Below are 27,676 nucleotides of genomic sequence, written 5' to 3'. Positions count from 1 at the left end.
TTCCTTTAATGTGCACCTAAATCTTATACGAGCGGTTTCATTTAAGCTCCATTAACAAGCGGCTGCCTCTGGCGGGATTTGAACCCGTGACCTTGTGCTCAGGTTCAGAGCGCCGTATCCGCTAAGCAACCGCATCGGCTAACAGAGCAAGCACGAGTGTGTTTATACGGACAAACACACAGTCTGCGACAAAGGCGTTGGGTGGCAGCCAGTAGCCGTAACCCCAAGAAAGCGACCATGTGGGCATACCGTAATGACACTTTTTATGTTACGTCAGTAGCTACATCGTCTCAGTTGAACACATACATTTTAAAAAAAAATGGACGTCTGCGCTTGCGGAGTTCGTCCAAGCGTCTTCGGCGTTTGTGCAACACGGCATTATATACTCAACATTTCGACTTCCGCCGTCACATTTTGGCGCTACGCTTTATGTACACGACCGTTCACATTATGACGTCAATTGCGTGGAGGCATCACGTCCGCAGTTTGCATCCCAGGGACGTGACCCGTCACAAAATATCAGCTAGGACTCTATAGAAGCTACGTATACAGCTATACACGCATTGATGTGCTAATGACACTGGGCGCTATTACAATGAACCGTCGGCACATCTTGCACACAGTCAGTGCTGCACTCTAAGAAAAGTATGCACTGTTTAGGTGCCTATTTCTCTCCCAGCAATAACCGTCATATTTTTTTGTTGTTAACTTCCTCCGATCAACCCTCCCCCCCCGCCCCCTTTGCGATCACTGCATACTCTCAGGTCAGGCATGACATGCGCGTGACATGCGCGCTACTTCGTTTGCTAAAGGAAATGCATGCGCACTATTGACGGCGAATATTGTTGGGAGACAAGTGACCCCCGCCTCTTCGGGGGGGGGGGGGTAATTTCTTTTAGCAGAGCACGGCGCACACACAGCATAAAGCACAGCGTGCTTCGACTCTAAAGTACCGGAAAGACACAGGAGACCCGTACAAATGTTGACCTGTACATACCTATTTACACGCGACTATGCAGGCAGACACCACGTGTGGACACATTTCATCAACGACTGGGCAGTAACGTCATCTCGAAGATATATTCGAGGCTTACTTTTCATTTTGCTGCTTTGTTTTATTTCTACTTCTCAAATGAAATAAAACTATTGTTCCCGATTAAAAAAAAAAAAGTCCCACTCTTTCTTTCCACCGGCATTTGTCGATTACTGCAAAAGGCGGTGACAACGTGGAACATATTTTCCCGGTATTTTCGACGCCACGTATGTTTGTTGCCGCGCTTTATACGGCCGAATAGGCTTCGCAGTCGGCGTGCGAAGATTGCAGAGTCAGATATCAGAATTTTAGAAAAAGTTTGTTTGCAGCCAATAAAGCAACACCATTATACGTTGGTAACGTCCGCTATAGTGCACTGATCAAAACTAATTCAGGCTGTATGCGAAGGCTCAGGAAATATAGTTTTTTTCTCGAGATTTCAACCCGACTGTGCGTAGTCGGTTCTGAATAGCGGTCTTTGCAATGGCTCGAACGTATGCCATAAATCCAACACACTAATCACTCTGGAGAAATTACTCCTGTGAAACTGCATTTGCGTTCGTTGGGTTGGAAGGGTTTGTTTACTGGCGGGCAAAAAAATGGATGCACAGTTTCTTTTGAAATTTACCCTTTGGAGAAGCTCCAAGCTGGGCTTTCCAGAACGCATCACTGACCGGAATTTGGCTGTCCATGCATCGCCTAAAAGCTGAATGTTTCGAAAATTAACAGCGGGTAAACAGACAAGGACATAGGAAAAGGACACGACACTGGCGCTGTGTGGCGCTATCTTCTCTTCCTTCGTCCTTGTCTATTTTGCACTGTTGAATTTCTAAACATGCATCACCACCAAGTCGCCCGAGTTTCTCTTCAAGTAAAGCTGAATAGTGTTTGGCTACAGTCGCTCTGCCTTTCGCGTATTCATTCCCGCCATGCGTTCACGTACAGCAGGAACCACGCACGAGCTGCTCAGCGAAATTTCCAGTTTAACGATGTGCTGGTCGCCACCATTTCGGACAATTGCACAATTGCCGGAAAGCCAGCTTGGCACTTATTTCTGTAAACGCTTATTTCGCGCCTACAACTGCGGCTCCCGCGACGTCACGGCATCAACATGCCTTTCAGGGTCCAGTCTCGCACGTTTACGTATACACACTTTTTTATGGCTGCGAATGTACGCATAAGTTGCCATGGTAACGCGGCATTGATTTTCGAACGCAATGTGCAATATTTTTGTATGGCTTCATGCTCGATCTGGAGCGGGAACTTCAAGATTCGGTGTCGTCTCCCGCCTTAATTTGCTGCTCCTTGAAAGTCGTGCATTGACTACTTACCGTGACAGAGTTAGCAATCACAAAGATGCAGTAAGCAGAGCGCCAGCGTTGGGCTTAAGACATGCGCGTTCTCTAACGGTACACTGTACCGCGTGCATGCAGGGAAGCTAGCCGAATATTCGGATTCCTTTAGAGCAGCAAGCACAAATAGCTATAGTAAGAGGAGCAACGCCAGACAGAAAGTACGTCGAAAGCATACATTCCATGTCGTCACCGCCATTATGAAATAAAAAAAATCTTTGAAACGCTTCCCTCTGAGCGCAGACAGCGCAGGAAGGAAAAAAACAATTCGAGCTCAAGATTGTGCTCACTTCATTTTTGCTGACCAAGGCTCAGAGGCTTAGCCGGACCCACAGACACAAACATTTTAATACTGTAACCCTTCGGAATGTAATTTACCCACACGACAATAATGCTCATAAATCTCGTGCGTACTTCCTTGCCTTGAGGCTGTGCTTTTATGGGTGTGCTTTTCTGCTTTTACCAGACACTGACGAAATTTCGCCATATTGGCGTTTTGAGCAGCCAATCAGAGCTGTACGACCCTGTGAAGCCAACAAGAAAGAACCGAGAAAATTGACAATTGGATAATATGGAGGAATTGACAATCTCCGGAAGAGAAACCCTGGACACTCAAATACCGCCACAGTTAGAACACCTATCTGAGCATCGAGGAAGACATAACAATGGGTGCGGACTGTGCCGAATGATTCTACTGCAGGCTGTTGCAACAGATCGAGGCACCAGTTTTGTGAGCGACGGGGACACATGACTTCTGCTCGATAATTCGCAGTTACTCAATAACAATGGCTCGCTTTTAGGCAGCCTGTATATGGAATGGTTCCAATTATTTGGCCAACTGTCGCTACGTTTGCATCCCTTTACACAACGTGCAGTGGTGTAACATTTTTCTTTCTTCCATTTCATTCAACAGAACACTGTACACACACCTCGTAGCATGCTGCTCCCTTGTTTCGTTGCTGCCGTTTATTATAGATTATTGAAACCGGTTGTTCATCACTTACAAGCTCCTCCGTTGCTCAAATGGCAAGTTGTTTACAGCACCAATGTGCACGAGCCTTATTTCTTTTTTGCCGGACTCCACGCAAAACATTGTATTTTGCTTTAGAAACGAGAAAGTATTCGATATTCGATGGTAGTTCTTTTCCTCGAATATTCGATATGAGTGAAAAACTTCGCTATTCGAACACCCACGCTCAGACTACAAACACGACGAAATTCGGCAATACGGCACGATTCGGCAGTATTACAGATCATAATATTGGTATGCTATCCTCTAAGGAGCGCCAAGTGCGTCTGCAGTGCCCCAAACCGTTCCTGGAAGGACAGTAGCTGGAGCGCAGTATATCAAAGAATGTGAAGAAATGCATGCGAGATTGAAGACAATCACTGATGTGCAAAAAAAAATCGCACCTTAACGGCTCACCATATCGCCGAAGCGTTTACTGTTCTTTTTCAATTTGTTAAAATCTGCACGGTTCTCCTCTGCGGAATTAGACTGAGTTGGGATAGTTACGTTGCGAGCAAGTAATGGCAAAAATACGCCCGTATATATCGCTTCCAAGTTTCCGTAATGATAGCTGACTTGTGTAATCTTTAACGGTCATTTGTGTGCTTGCCCCCCATTGGCTGTTCACTTTCCCGCCAATGTTTTGTGCTATTATGGAAGCATGAATACATCACTTCCCACTTGCCGTCGGCGTACACACTTTCACAAGAATCCTCTTGCTCTCTCGAAACAAATGAACCAAATAAATAGAGAGGCGAACATGAAATAACGAAATAGAGCTAAAAGTAATGTACGTAAGAACAGGACCTCTAACGCAAATATAGTATACAGATCGAACTTTAAACAGAAAATGGTTAACATAAATCGGTACAAAAGTGAACAACGAAATATAGTAAAGCACGCAGTTATCAGCGATTCCTCGCCGCTGCAAATAAACACAATATACCACAAACCAGGCATGCGCGAATCTTGACGCCACAGGTATACGGTGCACTGTTCGTGGTAAGACTTCAAACACACATTAACAATCGTTTACCCGCAAGATAGTTGCAGACCACGTACGGTGGTACCATTCCGGACACTGAACTTCCACCGTATTGTAAAATTCGCCAACTTGTCGGCTCTGATTGGCCCTGTGGGCTGCTACGGCCCATTTGATTGGCTCAAAACGCCGCCATTGCCGAATTCGACAATATGGCGGAATTTTACAACGTCCGGAATGTCACCCCGGGACACTGTTCTGCTGAACGAGCACTGACGACGGTTGAAGCGAAGTCGATGGGGCGGTTAACAGTTGGCTTGACCTCATCACAACGCGCTGCGACATAGCCCATGCCTTAAAGAGTCTACGCACGAAACACTCCTGCGGCGACTGTAAGCACGGAGACACAAGTCAAGGCAGTTTGTGGCGTGATCTCCCACGCATGCAGTTCTTGGCTCGGAGTCCAAAGCATTACGCACAACACGCAAATTCCTTTTTTTTTTTCGGAACAAATTGTCATGGGGAGTCTTTCATCTAGCCGTCACTGGCATACAACGGCGCATAATATGGGGACAGCAGCACACCTCTTTCGCTCCTGTGGAGCTAGTGGTGAGAGGAACACGGCTTGGATTAGACTACAGCGCACTCTGGCTTGGACGAATCTCACGCCAGCACGGTGACTTTGTCCGGCAGGCTGTGCTGTCGACGCAGCGGCTGGCTTCGTACACGTTACGGGTTCCACGCGCTTATCGCAAAAGTTAACTGGGAACTGCACTGACAAAGTGGATGGGCTCCGATGCAGGGGAAGCGCTAAACATCTCGGAGGTCATGCGCAATGGCCAATAATGTTGGACACGGGGTCTATGGAACGCGCCCATCGTGGCAATTGCTACTCCACTTGTCCTTCTGGTCGCCTTTGCGTCTGTCGATCTTGTGCTATGTTGAAAGATGGATGGAACGGTTTCCGTGAAGGGTTTCGGCTCAGTAGCGACGATAGTTATATAAATACCAGTGGCAAGTGCGTGGCTCGAGACACTTCATAATTGCAGGCGAGAAACGTCCGCCGAGCACGCACCAAATGGTCCTGGTGAGCTAGCGTTCAATAACGGGTCGTCAGATGACCGCAACAATGCTGACAGCGGACAGTGTGGAAGCAGCACGCATGCATGATGGGACCTCTGACGTGAAGCGTATCGCATTTTTTTGTGGACTGAGAGGATAGCAATTTGGCAATATCAATAAAAGGAACACAATCTGTCCGCGTACAGAACTAACAAGGGAAAATGCTACAATCTGGACACAAATCCAAACCGATTCCATCCCAAGCCCCCATCGACTATCCAAAATCTACCCGGATGAAATCAAACCAAAGTGTCACCATTGTAACTGCATGAAGGCTACGCAAAATCATATTTTTGGGAATGCGAGAGAAACCCTCCTGCGCAGTCAATACTGCCAACTCGCTCCCCCGAGACATCGAAGTCACTCCTGTCTACGACTGACTACCAGATTCAGGCAGAAGTAACTAAGTGGGCCGAAACGGTCGTGACAAGCAATTGGCCACCACCCTTAGGACCACCGGCAAGCTAATTTAACGACATCGTTAGGCCGCAAACATAGTTGTTTCTCTCTTTCGCTCGGTCCACACTGCCAAGGCGCAGCAGGAAGTACAAGGACACAAGTCAGAAACGCTAAAACCAAGGACAAAATAAATAGAAGTAAAATATCAGGAAGCTGCTTCCTCGTACAAGGCCTGCTGTCATTATCTTGAAAACTGCTCATCAGAGCGCGGAAGCTGCGGCCACGTCAGATATCAATCGCCACGTGACCTCTATCTCCCAATCTCTGCGCCGGAGACTGACACACGCCGGCAATCTATAGACAAAGAACGTGCTGCTCAGTCGTAGTCCACTCTTTCGTAGATGCACGGAGACTGGCATGAGAGCTCGGACACAAGGATCCACCAGTTGCCTCTCGCTGTGGGCCTGCGCACTCGATGATCTTACGAAGGCGCCTCTGCGCGCATGGCAATCTCCTGCCCAAAGCGTTTAGAAACGGTGAGCTCAAACACGAGCACGAACCTCATCGCGCGTCCCAAACCGGGGTTAAAGGGTTAAACATCGAGCACGTCGATGATGCCGAATCCCTCGCAGGGTCGTGGACAACGACGTCGTCGTTTCGTCAGGGTTTGGGACTCCTGCTAAACACGAGCCGCGACGTGGGCATAATTGCACCTCTGCAAGGTGACCGTCAGGCAAGCTTCGTTCCCGTTGCTCATCTTAGAGCACGCGGTCACGATGACGACGACGGTGAGGTGAGAGCGCCAACGGGCGCAGCTCCCGCCATCGCGGTCTTGTTGCCGGGTCTCGCCCGCGGCGGCTGTCCAGGACAGGCGAGGTCGCGTCGCCTAAGCATCTTCATCCTCCGGCTGACGGCCTCCAGCAGCCGCGTCTTCCAGTAGTAGACCTTGGTGTCGCGAACCGAGGTGGCGTTGACGCAGTCGTTACCGCCGAACTCGCACACGCGGTAGTGGTGTAGGAAGGCGACGCTCGAGGCCACGTTGACGGTCGTCTTGCCGGCCAGGAACTCCCAGACGAAGTGGTTGCCCACTTCCACGACGCTCTCGGGCTCCATGATGCACTTGGAGCGCTGCCGGTGAGCGTGTAGGTGCAGCTTGCGCAGGGTCTTGCGAAGCGTCACCAGAGGGAGCTTGTCGCCGGCGGCCACTGGGTCGTCGGGCCACTGCAGGTAGAAGAAGGCGTTCCGGAACGAGTAGGCGCCTGCACGACCGCTCTGCAAGAAGAAAAAAAGAATCACCACGGACGAATTTAATGACTTAGAGGGACTTGACTGAGGCAAGCGCCTGGAGAGTAAATGAGCGCAAGCGCAAGCGCGCGCACACACACACACACACGCACAAGACGAAAGAAAGGAAATGGGCAGGGGATAAGCCCATGTCGCGGGTAAACCCTAGGCGGGGACGTTTTAGCAACCTGTGGACTGAAATCTATAGAAACGGGTGTCGTAAAGATCATCTGTTTTTCTGATGTATAAGTATATCCGAGTACAGCTATATATACTCAGATTCTTTTTGCTGCCATGACATCTCGTTGCAAATTTATGCACAATCAAGGTCAAAGATAAAGGGAAAATCAGACATCCACCCGATCGTAGCAATTGCTACAAAGGAAACCCATACGCGTTCCTCGAAAGAAAAGCCTCAGAGTTGAAGAAAAATTCGTCCTGGTCCGGGACTCGAACCCGGGACCACCGCCTATCCGGGGCAGCCGCTCTACCATCTGAGCTAACCAGGCGGCTAGCAGATGGCAGGGCGAAGTCGAATTTGTCGACAACACACGAAACAAAGGCAAGTGTTTGAAGTAGTAGTTCTGCTGAAACGCGCAAGGTGGAGAGAAGTAATTGATAAAGGGAAAATCAGACATCCGCCCGATCGTAGCAATTGCTACAAAGGACAAATTTTTCTTCAACTCTGAGGCTTTTCTTTCGAGGAACCCGCATGGGTTTCCTTTGTAGCAATTGCTACGATCGGGTGGATGTCTGATTTTCCCTTTATTAATTACTTCTCTCCACCTTGCGGGTTTCCGCAGAACTACTACGTCAATCAAAGTCAAACTACGGCTTTGTGTGGGCCGAAGAAAAGGGAAGTTTATGACGTGACCGAGTGTAGTCACGTGGTGAGTGAAGAATAAATTGGCAATTTAGCCCGAAAGCGCAGCGTTCAGAACGATAGGAAGGTTTAGCGCTGCGCTGGAGCGTCTCGCACGGCGTTCTAACAGGACGAGGCGACGCCGCACGCAAGGCAAGTAAGTGCTGGCTGGTCCAAAGGATACGTGCCCCTTTGCACACATCGGGCGCGTCACTACGCTGGCGCGATGAAGAGCGCCGGCAGCAGCGCTACTGTAGGCGTCGCTTGTCGGTGGTGCGCGGGATGGCACCGACGGAAAACCTTTGTCAGCGCCCGGTGAAACGATCTGCCATATTCAGCTAGATTTTTCTTGTCCGTTGCGCTCAGACCGGTGCATGCAGCACGGTGAGGCATGTGCACACGCAGCTCGTCAGGGACGCCGTTGTGTGCGCCCCGCACACGACGCCCATGCCAGCAACGGAAGCCGCAACATTGTCCAGGCTCCGGCAGAGCCGATTGAGCGGTAAGTTGACGGCCACTTGGCTTGCAGCGCTTCTGCAGCCGCGTGCACTGCGCGTTTCTGGGGAGCTGCGACGCGTACGCGCCTCGATACCGACACGACACGACGGTGATGGCGCCAACGTCGGTGGCACGAGCGCGTCTCGACTGTCCCAATGGTTACTATAGCAATGTAAAAAGAGAACGAAGACGACGGAACGGTGGCAACGTGTTCCATAACGATTGGTTCGCGTATTCAGGTAATGTCAGATTAGCGGTGGCCTCGACGTGCTCGGAAGATCTGGTGTGCTGCGATTGGGACACGTACGCAGAGCGTGTGCCCGAAAACTCGGGCTTCCGAGACGGCAGAAGAGAGACATATACGGCGGTTAACAGCCAACGAGATCCAGGCATATCCCTGACGGCTCCAACGGCCCGGAGCCAGGGAGCGAGGTCCTAGCACCGCTGAGCAGGAGCGAGGTCCGACGCCACCTGTTAGTCCGGGGCTGCCGGGAACCGGCAGCCGATATCCAGGGCGGCTGTGCGAACGGCGATTGTGAAGCGCCAGGCCCAGGCACGCGTGTGTACGCGTGTGTGCTTGGGACAACCAAGTGCGCTGACCCGCGACGCTGTGCGCATCGTCACCCGCCACCGACGTCACCTCAAGCACTCCCTGCTAACACTATAGCACAATAAGCGGCAGCTGCACGAGCCCCACCACACGTGTCTTACGATGCCCCGTGAACTTCGACGTATCGTGAGTTCGTCGCCGTTTTTTTCCGGCTCGTAGGCCGCGTTTCTCTGGCAGTCGCGCAGAAACTCACACTTCGTATTAGTAGAAACCGCGCTTTTGCATTGTGTTTGGTTTACGAGTTATACGTTTTAAACATTTGTCACTTTCTGTCACACTGTTTTACTATGATATTCCCGATATATTGCGTTCATTCTCGGCGCACCGTAAGTCGCGGTAAGCGTGACGACCGTTCCTTAAACATTACACAACAATGGGTGGTCCCCGTAATTGACACTTCCAAGAGGTGAAAGAGAGCATGCAACGAAAGAAGCTCATTTGGGTCGGTCGGTATATGTACTTGGGCAATAATCGAAGACCATGCTTTGCGACGGGATATAACACAGACGAAGCACACAGCTAACGCTCGCGCGTGTCGGTTGCTGCCGTTATACGTCACATCGAAGGGCGCCGCATATTTTGTTACTTGATGGATGTATACCTTGCTCCTGTCCTGGAGCCTTTTGAGCATGGTGGGTATGGTGATGTTGCCGGAGGGCACGATGAACTCGTCCAGGTCGATCATGGCCACCCATCGGAAGCGGTACATGACGCGGTACAGGCAGTCGTTGAGCGCGGCGAACAGCGCCTCGGTGCGGATCTCGCGCTGCGACGCGATGGGCAGCTCCCAGGGAAGAACGGTGGCCAGGTTCTCGCTCGCGTAGCGCTCCAGCAAGCATCCCACGTCGGGACCCACGGTGTGGTTGTAGAAGACGAAGTGCGACGCACCCAGTGCCACGTTCAGCTCGATGAACTCGGCGAACTGCAGAACCTGCGATCGTGGGCCAAAAAAAAAAAGGGGTGGGGTTACGCTAAGCATGGCCTCCGAGATCGGGCTGACGCACGTGCTGCGCCTGATCTCGGAGGCCAATAACGAATCGTAGAGTTTCCTACAAAAGCCACTAGCGAGAACTCTGGGGCTCCGCACGCTCGGCTATAGACCACGTGAATGACTGTTATAGTACGTGGACTTGTCCAATCCTCGTGCTCGTGGCTTGAAACATTACTGTGACGTGATTCACTATACATTGCATCCGTATAAAATTCCAGGCACTCAGTGCCGGCGAATATGCACAATTGTTGCTAATTGTTACATTTTTAACGCAATATTTTGTTGAAAATGGTCGGTTTGCAAACTCACAAAGTCGTGTGAAACCAGAAGTAAGAAGTAAAGGCAAGTGAAGAACATGCGCCACTTACGGCGACGAGGGAAGTTTGCGACAATTCGTGCTGTCGCTTCTAGCTCAACGAACTGAATGTCACCACCAACACGATATAGACTGGCCATTAAAACTGCTGTCACGAGTGTAATGACGCTGTGGCAGGGAATACCGGTATTTAGTTGGCAGCTGGTGTTACGTTTCGCCTACGACGCGCGGTTTAGCCGGCGCGGCTGCAACGGACGCCGGGGCTTCGTTCAAAGCGGCAGACATTTTGGCCCGTTCGGCGCCGCCGCTACGCCTCCCCGCCAAGCGCGTCCAGGCCTGTTCTAATGCCACGTGCGTGTGTGTGTGTATGTGCATGTTGGTGCCCACGCTTGTCGAAGCGCGGCAGCCGGGGAGAGGAGCTCCCCCAACTGTGAAGCGAGGGGTCTGACCGGCGCCGACACGACGTATGCGCCACCTTCTCTTCCCATTGTGCCCGAACGGCGCCGGCACGACGGCTACGCCACCTTCTCATCCCATTGTGCCCGAGCGGCACAGTCACGTGCTCGTCTATAGAGGGGTTCCTTCTTGCCCTCAACTGCGAGAGTATAAAAGCAGCTGCCCCCGGACGCCAAGAGGGGCTCCGATTTCTTCTGTTGAGTAACGTGCACTCCCGTCTCTCTACTTCGGTCAACCTGACCGCCAACTCTTTGCGATGTTAGAATAAACAAGTTGTTTTGTTGTTACCAGTCGACTCATGCTTTGCCGGGACCTTCGGATGCTTCCAGTTGTACCCCAGGCCGCCAGGCCAACGCTACCCTTGGGGCTTGCGACCCAGGTGCAACAACGGGCGTCAGCGCCGAGTTCCCAACAACTCGTGCCAGCGGTGCGATTACAACAACTGTCTGCCAGCGGTGAGATCGCGACAACGGAGGCCAGCAGCGAAGATATGCGGTTGACTGTATGCTGAGCAGCTCATCGACGATCCGGGAGCAGTGCAACGAGCCCTGTGTGATGACTGGTTGCCTGCAGCGGAACGACTGCGCTGAATTCTTGGCTGCGAGGTTTGGTGAGTGCGGGACTTTCTTCTTCTGAGTTTTGCCAGGCTTTTGTTAGTGTCAGAAACAGAGCTGGTAATTGTGGTTGTCGTTGCTGCCGGGTTAGTTTGCGGCAAGACAATAATAGGCAGTAGAGAAAGCAGCATTCAGAGTAGCCATGGATTTGAAGTCGTTGCGCAAACCGAAATTGCTGGAGCTTGCAAGAGAGTTGGGTCTGGATGTCTCAGACAAACTCAGAAAACCAGAACTGCTAAAGGCTATTCTTGAGTTAGAGGCTGAGGATGACGAGCTGTCGGAATGCCTTGAGACTATTGAGGAGAGGTCAAAAAGACAGGAGCGCGAACTTAAAGAGCAAAAAGAGAAACAGGAGCGCGAACTTAAAGAACAAAAAGAGCGAGAGCAACAAGAGAAAAAAGAAGAGCGCGACCGTCAACACGCTTTGGAAATGAAGCGTCTTGAGGTAGAGATGGAACGCGCTCGTAATGGAAGTCAGGCACACGGTGCAGGAGAACGAGTATTGTTCAAAATGACTGACCTGATGCGGCCGTTTAAGCTTGGAGAGGACATTGGTTTGTTCCTGGTTAACTTTGAGCGAACGTGCGAGAAGCAGGGGTTCTCTCGGGAAACGTGGCCACAGCGCTTGCTCACTTTGTTACCCGGCGAGGCGGCCGACGTAGTCGCTCGCTTGAATAGAGAGGAGGCAGAGGATTTCGACAAAGTGAAATCGAGTCTGCTAAAGAAGTACAGGCTGTCAGCGGAGGCGTTCCGTCGGAAGTTTCGGGAAAATGAGAAAGGCAAAAGTGAGTCATATACAGAGTTTGCGTACAGGCTTATGTCAAACATGCAGGAGTGGCTCAAAGAAGAGAAAGCGTTTGGTGACCACGAGAAAGTTCTGCAGTGTTTCGGGCTAGAACAGTTTTATAGTCGGTTACCGGAGAACGTGCGGTACTGGGTCTTGGATAGGCCAGACGTTAGTACAGTGGCTAAAGCCGCCGAGCTAGCCGAGGAGTTTGTGACGCGTCGGGCTCGCGGAGCTAAGGACGGTCAAAAGGGTGAATTTGGCTCGAAGTTTGAGAGGCCGAAGTTCACGCCCATGAGAGCAAGGGGCGACACACGTAGTGCGGAGGCGAGTGAAAGCAGTGCGACCGAACCTAAGGAGACGGCGGCAACCGAAGCCGAACGCAGAAAGCGGTTCGAGATGAGGCAAGCGCGCGTTTGCTATACGTGCCAGAAGCCGGGTCACTTTTCGGCGCAGTGTCCGGAAACAAAACCAAAAGTTGTGTTTTTGTCAATATGCAGCACTGACGAGAACATGAAGCTTCTCGAGCCTTACATGCGAGACCTCCTCGTGAACGGGAAAGAGTGCCGAGTGCTTCGCGATTCCGCCGCTACAATGGATGTAGTTCACCCCTCTTACGTAGAACCCCATATGTTCACGGGCGAGTGCGCATGGATCAAGCAAGCCGTGGAAGCTCATAGCGTGTGTCTGCCGGTAGCAAAAGTGCTTATTGAAGGACCTTTCGGAGCGCTTGAGACGGAGGCGGCAGTGTCATCTATGCTGCCCCCCCAGTACCCGTACCTATTTTCGAACAGGTCCGATCACCTCCTGCGCGAGAAGGGGCTTTTGTTTGGTGAGGCTAGCGTTCAGGCCTTAACCAGATCGAAGGTTCGGGAGCTCGCTGCAAAGGCGGTAGTTGCGGGGCCGACGTTGTCCAACAATGAAAAAGGGTCAGAGGCGCAGCAAGCTGATATTCAGAGCACGCCTGAACTGAATAAAATTGAGTCTGTAACGTTAAAGGCACCAGATACTGGAGAGGAAATTCCTGATGCGGGAAAGTTAGAAGAGCTATCTGCAGATTTGCTCATCGCGCCTACGTCAGACGGACTTAATAGGTTGCTAAAAGTCAGCCGGTCGGCTTTGATAGCCGAGCAAAAGAAGGATGGCAGCCTAGAAAACATACGCTGCATTGTCAAGGAAGGCATCGCCAAGAAAAATGCTCGCTTTGTGGAAAGAGGTGGGGTCCTGTACCGGAAGTATCTAGACCGCAGGGGAGTGGAGTTCGATCAGCTGATCGTTCCTCAATGCTATCGTCAGGATCTGTTGCGCTTGTCGCATGGGGGTTCGTGGTCCGGACACCTAGGAGTTAAGAAAACTAAGGACCGTCTCTTGCAAGAGTACTATTGGCCAGGGTGTTTTCGGGACGCAGACCATTTCGTGAGGACATGTGACACCTGTCAGCGGGTGGGCAAACCAGGGGACAAATCAAGGGCGCCGTTGAGATTGGTACCTATCATTACGGAGCCTTTTAGACGGCTCGTTATTGATACAGTGGGACCTCTGCCGGTAACAGCCACGGGGTACAGACACATTCTGACTGTGACCTGCCCAGCGACAAAGTTCCCTGAAGCAGTGCCGCTTAAAGAACTCAGCTCAGTTGAGATAGTCAATGCACTACTGTCCATATTTGCGCGAGTTGGTTTTCCTGCGGAAATCCAATCAGATCAGGGCACAGTGTTTACTAGCGCTTTGACGACAACTTTTCTCGAAAGGTGTGGGGTAAAGCTGTTACACAGCTCAGTGTACCACCCACAGTCGAATTCCGTTGAGAAGCTCCACTCCGTCATGAAGCGCGTGTTGAGAGCATTGTGTTTTGAACATCAAACTGACTGGGAGCTGTGTCTGCCTGGGGTGATGTTTGCTTTAAGGACCGCGCCGCATGCGGCTACGGGGTTTTCGCCAGCTGAACTGGTGTACGGTCGCTCGCTTCGGTCTCCGCTTCGCATGCTTCGAGAATCATGGGAAGGCAGGGGCGACGACCCAGTCGTGGTGGAGTACGTACTTAAGCTCCTCGAACGCTTAAGAAGGGCACAGGAGTTGTCAGGTGAAGCAATGACAAAGGCCCAGCAGAGGGCCAAGGTTTATTATGATCGGACAGCCAGGGCCCGTCGTTTTGAGGTGGGCGATGAGGTCATGATATTGCGCACATCGCTAAACAACAAACTAGACGTGCAGTGGGAGGGCCCAGCACGAATTGTTCAGAAACTGTCGGACGTTAACTACGTGGTAAGTCTGCCAGGAAAGCGGAAAGCACAGCAAGTTTACCACTGTAATCTGCTCAAACCTTATAGACAAAGGGAAGCAGTAGTGAGCATGATGGTAAACGTTCCTGAAGAGCTTCCGGTCGAGCTTCCGGGACTAAGCTCAGTGACGAACAGGAAAGACACCGATCAGGTCATTCGTGACTTAGTCAGTGGAGCATCGCTGTCGCCTGAGCAGAAAACCGAACTACACCAGCTCTTACAAGAGTTTCAAGGTCTGTTCTCTGAGAGGCCTGGTAGGACTTCTGTACTTACTCATGATATAGAACTTACCTCCCCAGAGCCAGTACGATCCAAGGCGTATCGGGTGTCACCCCGCCAGAGCGATATTATGGAGGCTGAGGTAAAGAAAATGCTACAGCTCGGTGTTATTGAGACAGGTGAGAGTGATTATGCCTCCCCTTTGATTTTAGTTGAGGTACCGGGCAAGGAACCTCGTCCTTGCATCGACTACCGCAGGCTTAATTCCATCACTAAGGATCAAATTTATCCGATCCCTAACATCGAGGAGCGCCTTGAGAAAGTTAGTAGCGCTCAGTTTATTTCCACCCTAGATCTTGTCAGGGGTTATTGGCAGGTTCCACTTACAGAAGAGGCTAGTAGGTATGCGGCGTTCATTTCACCAATGGGAACATTCCGTCCTAAAGTGTTGAGTTTTGGTTTGAAGAACGCGCCATACTGTTTTTCAAGCCTCATGGATAAAGTGTTGCGGGGACAGCAAGAATTCGCTTTACCGAATTTAGACGACGTAGCGATATTCTCCGCATCCTGGTCTGAGCATATGGCCCACTTGCGGGCAGTGCTAACCCGCCTGCGCGATGCGGGCTTGACAGTCAAGGCTCCTAAGTGCCAGTTAGCACAGGCCGAGGTTGTCTACCTCGGTCACGTGATTGGTCAGGGTCGTCGCCGCCCCTCTGAAATAAAGGTGGCCGCTGTGCGAGACTTCCCGCAACCGCGCACGAAGACCGATATTCGGTCGTTCTTAGGTGTCGCCGGCTACTATCAGAGGTACATCCCCAGGTACTCTGATATCGCGGCTCCCCTGACGGATGCTCTAAGAAAAACAGAGCCCCAAACAGTCGTATGGGACGAGACAAAGGAAAGAGCTTTTAGCGCCCTAAAGAGTGCCCTAACAAGCCAGCCGGTGCTACGATCGCCAGACTATACAAAAGGGTTCGTTGTTCAGTGCGATGCTAGTGAGCGAGGCATGGGTGTTGTACTGTGCCAACGGGAAAATGGAGAAGTAGAACACCCCGTCCTGTATGCTAGTCGTAAGCTGACCAGTCGTGAGCAGGCGAATGGCGCCACCGAGAAAGAGTGTGCGTGTCTCGTGTGGGCCGTTCAGAAATTGTCATGCTATCTAGCCGGCTCGAGGTTTATCATTGAGACGGATCACTGCCCTCTCCAATGGCTGCAGACCATCTCTCCCAAAAATGGCCGCCCCCTGCGCTGGAGCCTCGCTTTGCAACAATATTCCTTTGAGGTGCGTTACAAAAAGGGGAGTCTCAACGGTAACGCCGATGGCTTAAGTCGAAGCCCCTAACGTAGGAATCAGCCTCAAAATTGTTTGTTACTGATGTTTTTCTTCCTGAGGCAGGATTTTTAATATATTGCTTTTGTTTAGTGTTTCAAAGTGATGACATGCTTTCTAGTGCAATTTTCCAATTTGTGGACGCGTTCTGAGTGCTGCTAGGCTACTGTAAGGAACTAGGCAGTGGTATAGAAGGGGAAAGAGCCTGGCAGGGCTTAGTGAGGGTTGTGCCGTGCTTGCTGACTAAGCGGTTGAGTTTCAGCGTAGTTCTAACGCTTGCCGGGAACGAGAACAAAAATGTGAACTCTCCCGAAGTCACTTTGCAGTGTCCCGTGCGAACCTGAACGAGAGAACGAGGCCTTCTCTGTGCGCTGCGCTCAAGAAACGTCGAGGGACGCCCGACTTCGGTTATGAGCATCATCGAGCGACATCCCTCCGGACAGCGGATGCAGTCCCCTGACCATCGGGATCTCCTTCCCCCGGCGGGGCGGTCTGTTACGTTTCGCCTACGACGCGCGGTTTAGCAGGCGCGGCTGCAACGGACGCCGGGGCTTCGTTCAAAGCGGCAGACATTTTGGCCCGTTCGGCGCCGCCGCTACGCCTCCCCGCCAAGCGCGTCCAGGCCTGTTCTAATGCCACGTGTCTTCATGTGCGTGTGTGTGTGTATGTGCATGTTGGTGCCCACGCTTGTCGAAGCGCGGCAGCCGGGGAGAGGAGCTCCCCCAACTGTGAAGCGAGGGGGTCTGACCGGCGCCGACACGACGTATGCGCCACCTTCTCTTCCCATTGTGCCCGAACGGCGCCGGCACGACGGCTACGCCACCTTCTCATCCCATTGTTCCCGAGCGGCACAGTCACGTGCTCGTCTATAGAGGGGTTCCTTCTTGCCCTCAACTGCGAGAGTATAAAAGCAGCTGCCCCCGGACGCCAAGAGGGGCTCAGATTTCTTCTGTTGAGTAACGTGCACTCCCGTCTCTCTACTTCGGTCAACCTGACCGCCAACTCTTTGCGATGTTAGAATAAACAAGTTGTTTTGTTGTTACCAGTCGACTCATGCTTTGCCGGGACCTTCGGATGCTTCCAGTTGTACCCCAGGCCGCCAGGCCAACGCTACCCTTGGGGCTTGCGACCCAGGTGCAACAACGGGCGTCAGCGCCGAGTTCCCAACAACTCGTGCCAGCGGTGCGATTACAACACTGGCCTGTCAAATAACCAAAGCCGTAGTCGTTGGAAACGTCCTAAGATACGAACTGATTGTAACCGCTCACAAAGTTTTGCTGGTATCTGCAACTGTTCATGACTTCTGGACCAAACTGCAGCGGTATTGTGGCTCAACATGCTTTGCCAATGCTTTGCCACAGTCCTTTAGTACCTGCTATATACTCAGCGACGATCTAACGCATTCTGTGAAGGTTTCGTCCACAATACTTCATCACACCTGACATCTATGCTTGCGCGCTGTGAAGAAAAAACAGGCTGAGAAACACTGATATTGAAAGGAATTGGCCTTCGCCGGGACGTCACTGAAATGATCGAAGATAAGTGGCTGACCGATAGACATAGAATCTACAGCTTCCTTTCAAGAGCTCGAACAGAACCAAACTGAATTACTACGAACCCAAGTGAACTCTTGAGTCACTATGCCTTTAAAAAGCTTTAGTTTATAAATACTAACCATCTTTGCAATAAAACTTGGCAGTTTTGTCGAAGGCGAAGCGTTGAAGGCGATATCGAGGCCTTGCATTGCGCTGGGGCTTTTCGCACCATAATGTTTCCTACAAAAAGTTATTGCGTGAAACGCTATGCCTCGCACGGTGTTCTAAACAATTGGCAGTGGCTTAGCTCAGCTATGCCAGGATATACGTAGCGAAAGCTGAGTCATAGCATGGTTAGCCTTGGTTAAGCTTGATTGCAAGTCCAGGTTAGTCTGGTTGTCTAGCTATGTTGCGGCGTTTAGCCATTCGTTCGGCGCGCTGTTCGTCTGTTTCTTGGGCGATTCGCCTCCTCTTTATCTCGTTCCGATGACGATTCCAGGTCGCCTCCTGCTTTTCACAGTTGTCGCCGTCCATACTGCCGTCTCAACTGTGGTTGCGGCGCACGCGAGCTCTCGTTTTCAATCCTCCGACATGTTATCAGGCATGCGACGCAGCTGGTGAAGCGAACGGAGGCGAGCGCAACGACGAGGAACGCGGCGTCATACCACACGGCGGCAGAAAATGCGCGGCGCAGCGCCGGAACACCTGCGTCTCGGTGCTACTAGTGGCGCATGCGCAGTAGTGACTAGGGAGCGATCGAGAGCAATATCCGCGGCGAGGCGCGCTTTGTGACGTCATGTGCCTCCTCGGACCACCGCCACGGCGAAATCGCAAGTTCGCGGCCAGTAAAGCTTTCGCTTTAAATGCGCGGAGGCGATATGGTGCGGCGCAGCAGGCGAGAGTATACTGCCGTCGCGCCGCAGAAACAGCGCCCTAGGTGTGCCAGGCGTCTCATAACGCTGGCGCTACGATCGAAGAACGCCGGCAGCCGCGTTACTGGTGTCGCGCACGAGCGAACGGGAAACCGTCAGAGTTTGTCAATAAAGTGATTACGCTTGACGTTTGCTGTCTGTTCCGCTCAGACTGTAATGTGTGTGTGTACCGCGCCGTGGTATACGCGCACAGCTCCTCGGCAGGAACGCGCCATGACGTGGCCGCGCACAAGGTTCATGCCGACGGCGAAGTCCAAAGCGAGCAGAGCGTGACGGTGCGTCCACTTTGTCGTTTTACCAACCAAACGCACAGCGTGCCTCTGGAGGCCAAGCTTTCCACGTGCGAGCCGCGCCTGCGCCGTCAACACGAGGACGGCAAGACGACGGCGGCGTCGAGAGCGCGCGTCACGTGTCTGTGTATGAAACGGGTGAACATACTATAGCAGAATGTCTCAGAATAAGAGTTGAACGATGGGTACTGCGCCAGCAGAAGAAAAATAGTCACGGGCACCTATAGGTATCCCTACGTGCGTGAATGCGAAAGCATTTCGACGTCTTCCCAAAGGCTATACTCATTTCACGAAACGTAATGACATTGTTTTCACGTTCCCTCATGTAATTTCTCGCATCACGTGCCTCGGCCTGGTTCGCGTACTTGCGTGGACGTCCGAAGGAGCCGGGAAGAACTGCTGTCTGAGAAGTCGAAGTCGAAGGTTCGTCCATCGAAGCGCACGACAGAACTCGCCGAAATGACCGCACCGACTGGCGGCGGCGCGACGCGCGACGCTACGTATACATCGGCCACCGGCGCGGTCGGTCTCTGTGACCTGTCTCTGTCTCTGTGACGTGACATTTTGTACCGCCTCCGTCGAAGGTTCGTCCATACACAAGTGATTCCACGACGCAATGCAACCACAATTAGCAATTTGCCAGTCCAGGCAAAAAAAAAAAAAAACAGAAATGCGTGATTGTACATCTCGGAGGTACATATGACACGCAAGGTGCTTCAGACAAGAGACTCCATTAACCAGTACGAACACTAAGTATAGGTTGTCATCGCAAGTAAAATTTTCCAGGAATGCGCATCTTGTAGACACATATGACATGCAATAGACTTCATACAAGAGGCTTCGCGAACCAGCACAAACGCTAAGTATCGCTTATTATTCACAAGTCGAGGATGATGATTTGCGATACGACTTTGCGACTTGGACGACGAGGCGAAAGTCACGAAAGGGCCGGCCGTACAAAGAGAGCGTATACCTTGTTGTACTCGTAGTGGATGGGCTTGACGCAGACGGCGAGCTCGCGCTCCTCCGGCAGGCGGCTGTCGAAGTCGTCCTCCTTGCGGTGGACGGCCATCAGATTGCGCGGCATGCTGCGGTCGTTGAGGCGCTGAATGGCCACCCACAGCGGCACCTCGCCCGTCACGCCCGCGGGCAGCGGGCAGAGCAGGAAGAAGGCGCTGTAGCGCAGGTTCCAGTTCTCGCGGATGAGCTTGTTGGAGGCGAGCACGGTGGCCGACTGGAAGGCGCCGTCGTGCTCGCCGCCCACCACGCGCCAGAAGAGGCGGCACACGACGCGGTCCGTGAGCCGCGTGCGCGCCGCGGCGACCACGCGCACCATGCGCACCCGGCGCGCGTCCAGGTACGCGGAGAAGACGTAGAAGCGGTCGTTGGTGCGCCGCACCCGCTGCCAGCGGTCGCCGCGCGCCTCGGCCAGCTCGACGAGCGTGCTCATGTTGACGTCGCCCGGCAGGTCGCCCTCGCGGTCGGGGCCGCCCGGGAACAGGCCGGAGTCTCCGCGGTGGCCGTCGTCCACGGACTGCCAGAAGCGAAAGCATTATTATACACAGCGCATACACACGGCGCTTTAAACGAAGGCGATCCGATTTCATCGAGACGGTGCGTCGTTTCTTTAGCGTGATTATAGATATCGTTTGCTGTCGCAGTTGAACTTTGCGCGATTGCGCATCTCGGAGGGACAATGATTTACGAACAAAAAGAAAAAGGTGCCCAGTTCACACTCAATAAATAATGTTTTAGTACAATGCGTTGACGAAGTCAAATACCTGGGCGTAACCTTAACTGCGGGATTAGACTGGACATCCCACGTTGACACAACAAGCGCTAAAGCGTGCCGCCTTTTGCACCTTTTCCACAGACACTTCAAGTATGCGCCAAAACCATTGAAGGAAGCTTTATAAGTTACAAATATTAGGCCGGTGTTAGAATACGCTTTGCGCAGCATGGGACCCCTTCACAAAAGTTCTTGAAGATAAGTTAGAGCGTGTTCAGAAAAGGGCTGCAAGATTCGTCACGGGCATCTACGACTACACAATTAGAGGTTCGCAAATCAGGGAAAATCTAGGATGGAAGTTGCTGTCCACACGCAGAAATATAATCAGGTTAAAGATTTTACACAACATTAACGGCGGTAACACAGGAATCGATAAGAACATATATTTAAAACCACCTCATTATCAATCTAAAAGACGCGACAATTCCACGAAAATAAGGGCCTACCAAAGTCGTATTAATATATTTAAGTTTTCCTTCTTTCCGCGAACAATCGCAGAGTGGAATTTGCTCCCGGATGAGATAGTGTCTGCACCCAATTTCTCATCTGCTATAGAGAACTTTATGTGAATCTGTTTTAGAAAATATTTCCAGTGTGCCATTTTGTGCATTGTGTAACAAATTTTATAATCGGATGTTGTTAGTATTGGATGTGTTGTCTTTCTTTACTAATTACGATTATTGTATTTCTAATACCACAGATGATACGATGCCGTTGTTCGCGAAGTTGACTTTTATGCTTGTAATTAACCCCCCTATACGATAATGCCCAACTCGGGCGCTGTAGGTATTTGTAATAAATAAATAAATAAATAAATAAATAAATAAATAAATAAATAAATAAATAAACGCTTCAAGAACAGTGGAAACTTACAGCGTATCAGTCCCTTTTTTTCCTCCTGATTTCGCCTACTGTCAGTTTTCGTCGTCTTTCTGCTCAGCTAACTTCGGTATCAAGCCATATCTGAGTTTTCTTTCTCGTTGCTTTTCGTGGGTTATAACATTTTGACACAGGCGGCCCCTTTTAGTAGCCAAAGCTACGATTCTTCGCTGCTTGTAAAGAAAAGGCTCTTAGATAACGGGCACAGATGTCTGCGAGGAAATTGCAAAAATGTGTCTAGACGCAAGATATTGCAGCATAACTTACACTACACTGCGTTGCAGTGCCATATTTTATACTTTGTGCGAGAAATTGGGCCGCGACAAGCCGGAGTGCGCGGTGGTACGGTGGGATCACGATTAAACGGGGCCAGCGAGGTAAAACACGCTACGGAAAAGCCAGATCTCCAATCGACGTCTCTCTCGAGCAGAAGCGATTCCCTACAAACACACTCTCTCTTCAAATGATACTGCGGCCGTCTGGGAACGCTGGAAACGAGGTGCGCTTGGGCCAGTCCCGTACGGCACGCGCTAACGCGTCTAGTCTATACCTGGAAGAGGCTGTCCAGGATGCCCGGCTCCAGGGGGTCGAGCACCCGGTTGGGCGCGTCGGACACCAGCTGCGTGAGGAAGAGGCAGCCGAAGAGGAGCAGGAACACCAGCGCCATGTAGACGGAGAGGAAGCGACGGTCCACCGCCCGTCGACTGCTGCTGGAGCCGCCGTACGAGCCCGCGCCGACGCCGCCTCGATGCCTGCATGCGCGGTAAGGGTGCGCGCTGCGGCGTATCCTCGTGCGGCACTGTGCATTACGATGGACGTTGCGAGTTCAATGTTCCTTTTTTTAAATGAAACTTGGAAGCAATCAGGTTAAAAAAAAAACATGATTGAATGTGAAAAATCACATGCATGCAGAAGCGTTCGGAAATAACTTAGGCTTGTTCGTGTCAGCTTTTGCGAAAATTTATCTATACCACTGTGTCGTTACAGGCGACGAAAAGCACCCGTGAAGAGCGTTTCGAATACTGCGAGTTGACTCGAAAATTCTGCATATGTAGCATCAACGTGCCAACCTGCCGCACAATGTTGTATCTTCATCTTCATGCGGAGGAAATCTGTTTTTACGACAAGCGAGAGGAAACGGTAAACTTATCCACGTATACGGAGATGCTGGCTTCCGTATCTAATCTCGGAATTTTAAAAAAAGGGGGGAGGGAGTACATAATGGTAACAGAATGTTATGCAATAGAAACTGCAGCTTGGAAACTAGTTAGCTGACTTCGAGTCTGTGGAAGATGTATAGAACTTTGTTCCATCGACGCTTCGTTGATAGCTCGACCGAGGCCTCGTCGGGATTGGATCCCTTCGCGGTGTGCGGAGTCTACTGCGTATATATGCTTCTTTATTACCTGTGTGAACTCCTCAGGCATGCGCGTACAACATTTCACCAAAGACAAATTTATTGTTTGTTTTCAGTGTTTTCGTCACCATTCCGTATGCCCGGCTTCTGTATAGATATTCCGTGCGGTGCTGCTTGTCTTCTGTTGCACTCGAATTCCCGTTAGTTCGACTCTTGCGGGACCCTAATTAAGGTTTGCTCGAATCGTTCGAAAGGCCTAATCAACAGAGGCGACAAAACGAAGAAAAAGATTAATTCGTTCGGTGCTTCGGTTCGGTGCATCGCGAGCGTGCTTTTTCTTCGGGCCGTATTTCTCGCCAGTCTGTTTCCCGCTCGAGTAACCATTCTAAATATATTGAAAAAAAAATCATATTCTTGGCCTCAGTATAAAACGCCGTGCAATTGCCACACGACGCCATGCCGAACGTTTCGAGCAAGCCGACAGCTGAATGTGGGGGCGTAACAAGGCACGACACAAGCGGGAACGGATGGCTTCACGGGCGGATGGAGCGTCGGCCACGAAGAGATAAATGAAACAGCGTCGCGTCAACGGTTGCTGAAAGCTTGAAAACAAGATATCCACAAAACAAGAGACGGCTTTACTGCTAAAGCCGTCTGCTCAATATCTTGTTTTCAAGCTTTGAGTAACCGTTGCACGCATGAGGGGCCGATGATGGCAGGCGGGGGGGGGGGGGGGGTTGAATTAACCGAGGAGGCGCGATTTCGTGTTCCAACTAAGCGAGTTTTCCTTCCATAGCAATGTGCGGTTTTCTCCGGGACGTTCCAGTGCGCCAGAATTATGCGAAAAGTCGAAATAATCGAGGTCGTACATGGTTATGAATTTTACTTCTCAATAAAAAAATTCCTAAAGTGGTCTAAATCCTCCTCGTATGCGTAGGCCCTACACGACCGGCGCTCCCAGCGGGATGGGCTCACGACAAATCCGGTGAAATTGAATTCCGTACGGTGGGTAAGAGCCACATTGTACGAGGACAACAATAGAGCGAACGTGGGCTGCTCAGTATTGCTTTGAGTTATTTTTTTAAAGCCGTGTGCCTTAGAATTGGCTCGTCGTGCGACAACAACGTTCTCTTTTTTTTTTCGTGATTCGCATTCCCCGAACAGGGAATTTTTCCACCGTGTTCCACGCTCGCGCTTATTTACTCCCGCCACCAGCTGCCAGAAGTTTCCCTCCCCAGGTTTTCACAGAATGGTGCATAAACGCTGTGCTTTCTCCAGTGCACGCACATAAGCTGAACTCCTGTCTTCTCTCTCTCTGGAAGTTTAGGGCAGCGAGCTGGACAAAGTCTAGTTCACCTGCCTGCCTTTCTGTTCTTCAGTGTTGCTCAACTTTGTTCTTGAAAACTGAGCATTTACAGCGCGAATAGACACTACGTGAAGGCGCACAGTTAAACGACATGAGCGCAGGACTTCCATCTGTTTATTTTACATAGAAAACATCACCAATTTCAATTAAGCCGATTTTTATCAACCCTACCTTGGTCAACCCACCTTCGGTCAAACCAACTTCGGTCGAACCAACTTCGGTCGAACCAACTTCGGTCGAACCAACTTCGGTCGAACCAACTTCGGTCGAACCAACTTCGGTCGAACCAACTTCGGTCGAACCAACTTCGGCCAAACCAACTTCGGCCAAGCCAACATCGGCCAAACCAACTTCGGCCAAACCAACTTCGGCCAAACCAACTTCGGCCAAACCAACTTCGGCCAAACCAACTTCGGCCAAACCAACTTCGGCCAAACCAACTTCGGCCAAACCAACTTCGGCCAAACCAACTTCGGCCAAACCAACTTCGGCCAAACCAACTTCGGCCAAACCAACTTCGGCCAAGCCAACATCGGCCAAGCCAACATCGGCCAAACCAACCTCGGCCAAACCAACTTCGGCCAAACCAACTTCGGCCAAACCAGCTTCGGCCAAACCAACTTCGGCCAAACCAACTTCGGCCAAACTGACCTCATTCGGTTGGCTGTGCTCCGACTGACGTCAAGATGTCCTCTTTCTTCTTTACTTTCACTTGCTTTCGCGTTAAAACGATGTCGAAAGATAGGCGTTAATTTAGCCTTACGCTGAACATTTATTACACAAGACCACTTGGGAAGATTTCATCCCACACGTCGTGCTTTCGTTGTATTCACTGTCGGCTTTACACGGTGGCTGTACTTGACTAAAATGAAGTCCCCTCTAGTTTCCCTTCTCGTTTGGACCAACCATCGTCAGCAACATAAGAAAACAAAGCTTGTCCGAGCCGTGTCCAGACGTCGCTTTTAGCAGTGTCAACGTTGACGCCGGCTCTCTCTCGCTCTCTGTGTCGTGTCCTTTGCCTAGACGTCGAAGTGACGGCGACAAAAATAAAAAATCAAGAAGTGTATAACGGCGAGGCATGTCGGAAGCGTGGACGGCTATGCCTGCTTCGGTGACGTCCAGCCCAGTCTGTCAGCGCCGAAGACGTGCCAGCGTTTCACGAAAGGCGAGGCTGCGCAATATAAACGTCAGCAGGATAAACAGGCGTCGGCCCTCCGGCGCTGACGGCTCGCAGGGTCATGGGAAAGTCGTTTCCGGGCGACAAGGTGTGCATGCGTTCAGAATATAACACAACTAATAGTACAATAACAAATAATCAGGCACCATTTTAACAGACGATTCCCTACTTTATTCTTAAATTAAGCTTGCGTTTAGTTTGGCAGGGCACGCTTTCAGACTGAGAAAGTACATGTTTAAATGTGTTTTTGTAAAAGTACATTGAATTGTGCGAAGTTTTATGTTCTGGAACCGAAACGAAACAGCAAAAGAGGCAGAGAAGTCGAGACAAGGCTCTGCGGATGTTATTTATCTTCTTCGTCAGGCGTTTCACGCAGTAGGAAGTTCCAGACTGTTCTGCGACACTTGTTTGGCCTCCCCTCGGAAATTTGAGCACGCGCTGCAATGACTGATAAGAGCGGGCGGTGTAACTACGTATGAACCCTTCGGTCTTATACGCCACCGGATGCGACGCTGCCTCTGCGTACACGGCAGTGCCGGGGCGATTTTTATATTACACCGAAAGCTCTGCCAATGAAGCCTTGCAGGGTTTACGGTAATGAGGTGCCGCGCACGCAACACGGTCGCCAGCCCCGCGCAAGGGCCGTATTTCTCTATCGCTATAGCGCACTATTGCGATTGAAGAACCAGATTACTTAACGAAGCGATACATGAGGTGCACAAACAAACAGAAACTATGCAGCGTGTAATATTATGCACTGTTTATGTTTATGCACCACCAGTGCCAGGAGTTAATGCAAGTCGGAGAGAGAGAGAGGGGGGGGGTATAAGTGTGGCCTCCCAATCACCGGCTGCCATTGGTAACAGCATGTCCGTCACCACGATTGAACTGCCAGTACAAACAGGTATCGCCTGTATGTATAGTTTCTTGTGCACGCGGGCCATGCTGCTTAGTTAGTTTCCGCGCTTCATTTAGTATGGATGACTGCGATACGATGCATCTTTAGATCTAGCCATCCGTCGCCTGTCACGCGACAGATTGGTCACAGCAGCAGCAATGGCAAAGACCGTCTTGTAGAGCACGGAGGAAGCGAAGAACTATAGGACAGAACATTGCGCAACACGCAATGCCACGCGAGTCGGCCCAGCACCTGATCGTCACGACAGTGCGCGCTGGCACGTTCTAATGTTTCCGCTCTACAGGCAGAGCTATAGGGCATGCAGGCAGCCGAACAAGTGCTGAATCGATCAAAAATCATGTAGGGAACCAAACAATCTCGGCCAATACGCCGGGACTCAGAGGTCCTGGCCATACGCCTAGCATGCCTCTGGAAATGATGAAGCATGCAGTTTCGTGTGCATTGACTTTCTGTCTGCCTGTGAACTGTAGCAGACGACGTATGAGCGCGATCATCCGTTAACCCATAGCCTAAGAAATTATTTCGATCGCTGGAAAATCTTCCAGCGCACGCAATCTCGGATGTCATGGTTACACGTACAAGCTTCAAGACTGCGCTAGTCGATCACCAGAGCGCGTCAAACGGCACGGGCTCTTGTGCACACGATGATAACGCTTGTGGCTGCGCACACGCACACAACATGCAAAAGAAACAGGCAGGAGCAGGCACTTTGAGTGTCTGGTTTATGCTAGTGCCCCGGATGAATGCTAATAGCGCTTTCGTAGCGCCCAAAGCACTCGTAGCGATGCTCCGAGGACCAAAAATGCGTCGCGGCTCGAAGAAGTTGCCGCGTAAACTTAAATCAGGTCTGTGGCCCCTTCCGCGTCATGTAAAAATGCGCAATAAGATAACACGAATCCCGACCTGTGGTAGGCGCTGAGGTAGCCTCCGTAGCCGGGCGGTCTTTTGCGAGTGGCCATGGCGTCTCCAGTGGCGGAACCCGGGCAAGACCAGGGCGACCCCACTCCCACCTGGTGCAGCAGCCGGTCGTGGGTCGTGCAGCACTGGGGCGGCGCGGACGGCGTCGAACGGCGATGGTAGCACTCGCTGTGTTGGCACGACGTTGTGCTGGTTGGGATGTATCCTCCGCGTCGAGGTTGGTTGTCCCCTGGGTTCACGTCGGCGTCAGCAGCAGCAGCGAGTGGTCCACGGTAGCTCCGCACAGCGCCGTTGGTTCAGCGCCGCCGGCGACGACCGTGGTGATCACAGATCGCTGCTACGATGTCTCTCTCTCTCTCTCTCGAGTTCGC

At 51.4% G+C, this 27,676-nt stretch overlaps 1 protein-coding gene across 1 annotated transcript; it reads right to left on the bottom strand.

Annotated features, from left to right (window-relative positions):
- Positions 1-244: 244 nt before the first annotated feature.
- LOC142590521 (uncharacterized) lies at positions 245-27,676 on the bottom strand. The gene is made up of 5 exons (XM_075702712.1): positions 27,291-27,676; positions 22,119-22,320; positions 19,874-20,434; positions 9,753-10,082; positions 245-7,169 (listed from the first exon to the last, which is right to left on the bottom strand). Exons 1-5 carry the CDS (start codon positions 27,344-27,346, stop codon positions 6,669-6,671), a joined length of 1,650 nt encoding a protein of 549 aa, XP_075558827.1. The 5' UTR covers positions 27,347-27,676; the 3' UTR covers positions 245-6,668.

The sequence above is a fragment of the Dermacentor variabilis genome, chromosome 8 (assembly GCF_050947875.1).
Source record: "Dermacentor variabilis isolate Ectoservices chromosome 8, ASM5094787v1, whole genome shotgun sequence".
In the NCBI taxonomy this organism is placed as follows: domain Eukaryota; kingdom Metazoa; phylum Arthropoda; class Arachnida; order Ixodida; family Ixodidae; genus Dermacentor; species Dermacentor variabilis.
This window is presented reverse-complemented; position numbering and strand designations above follow the sequence as displayed.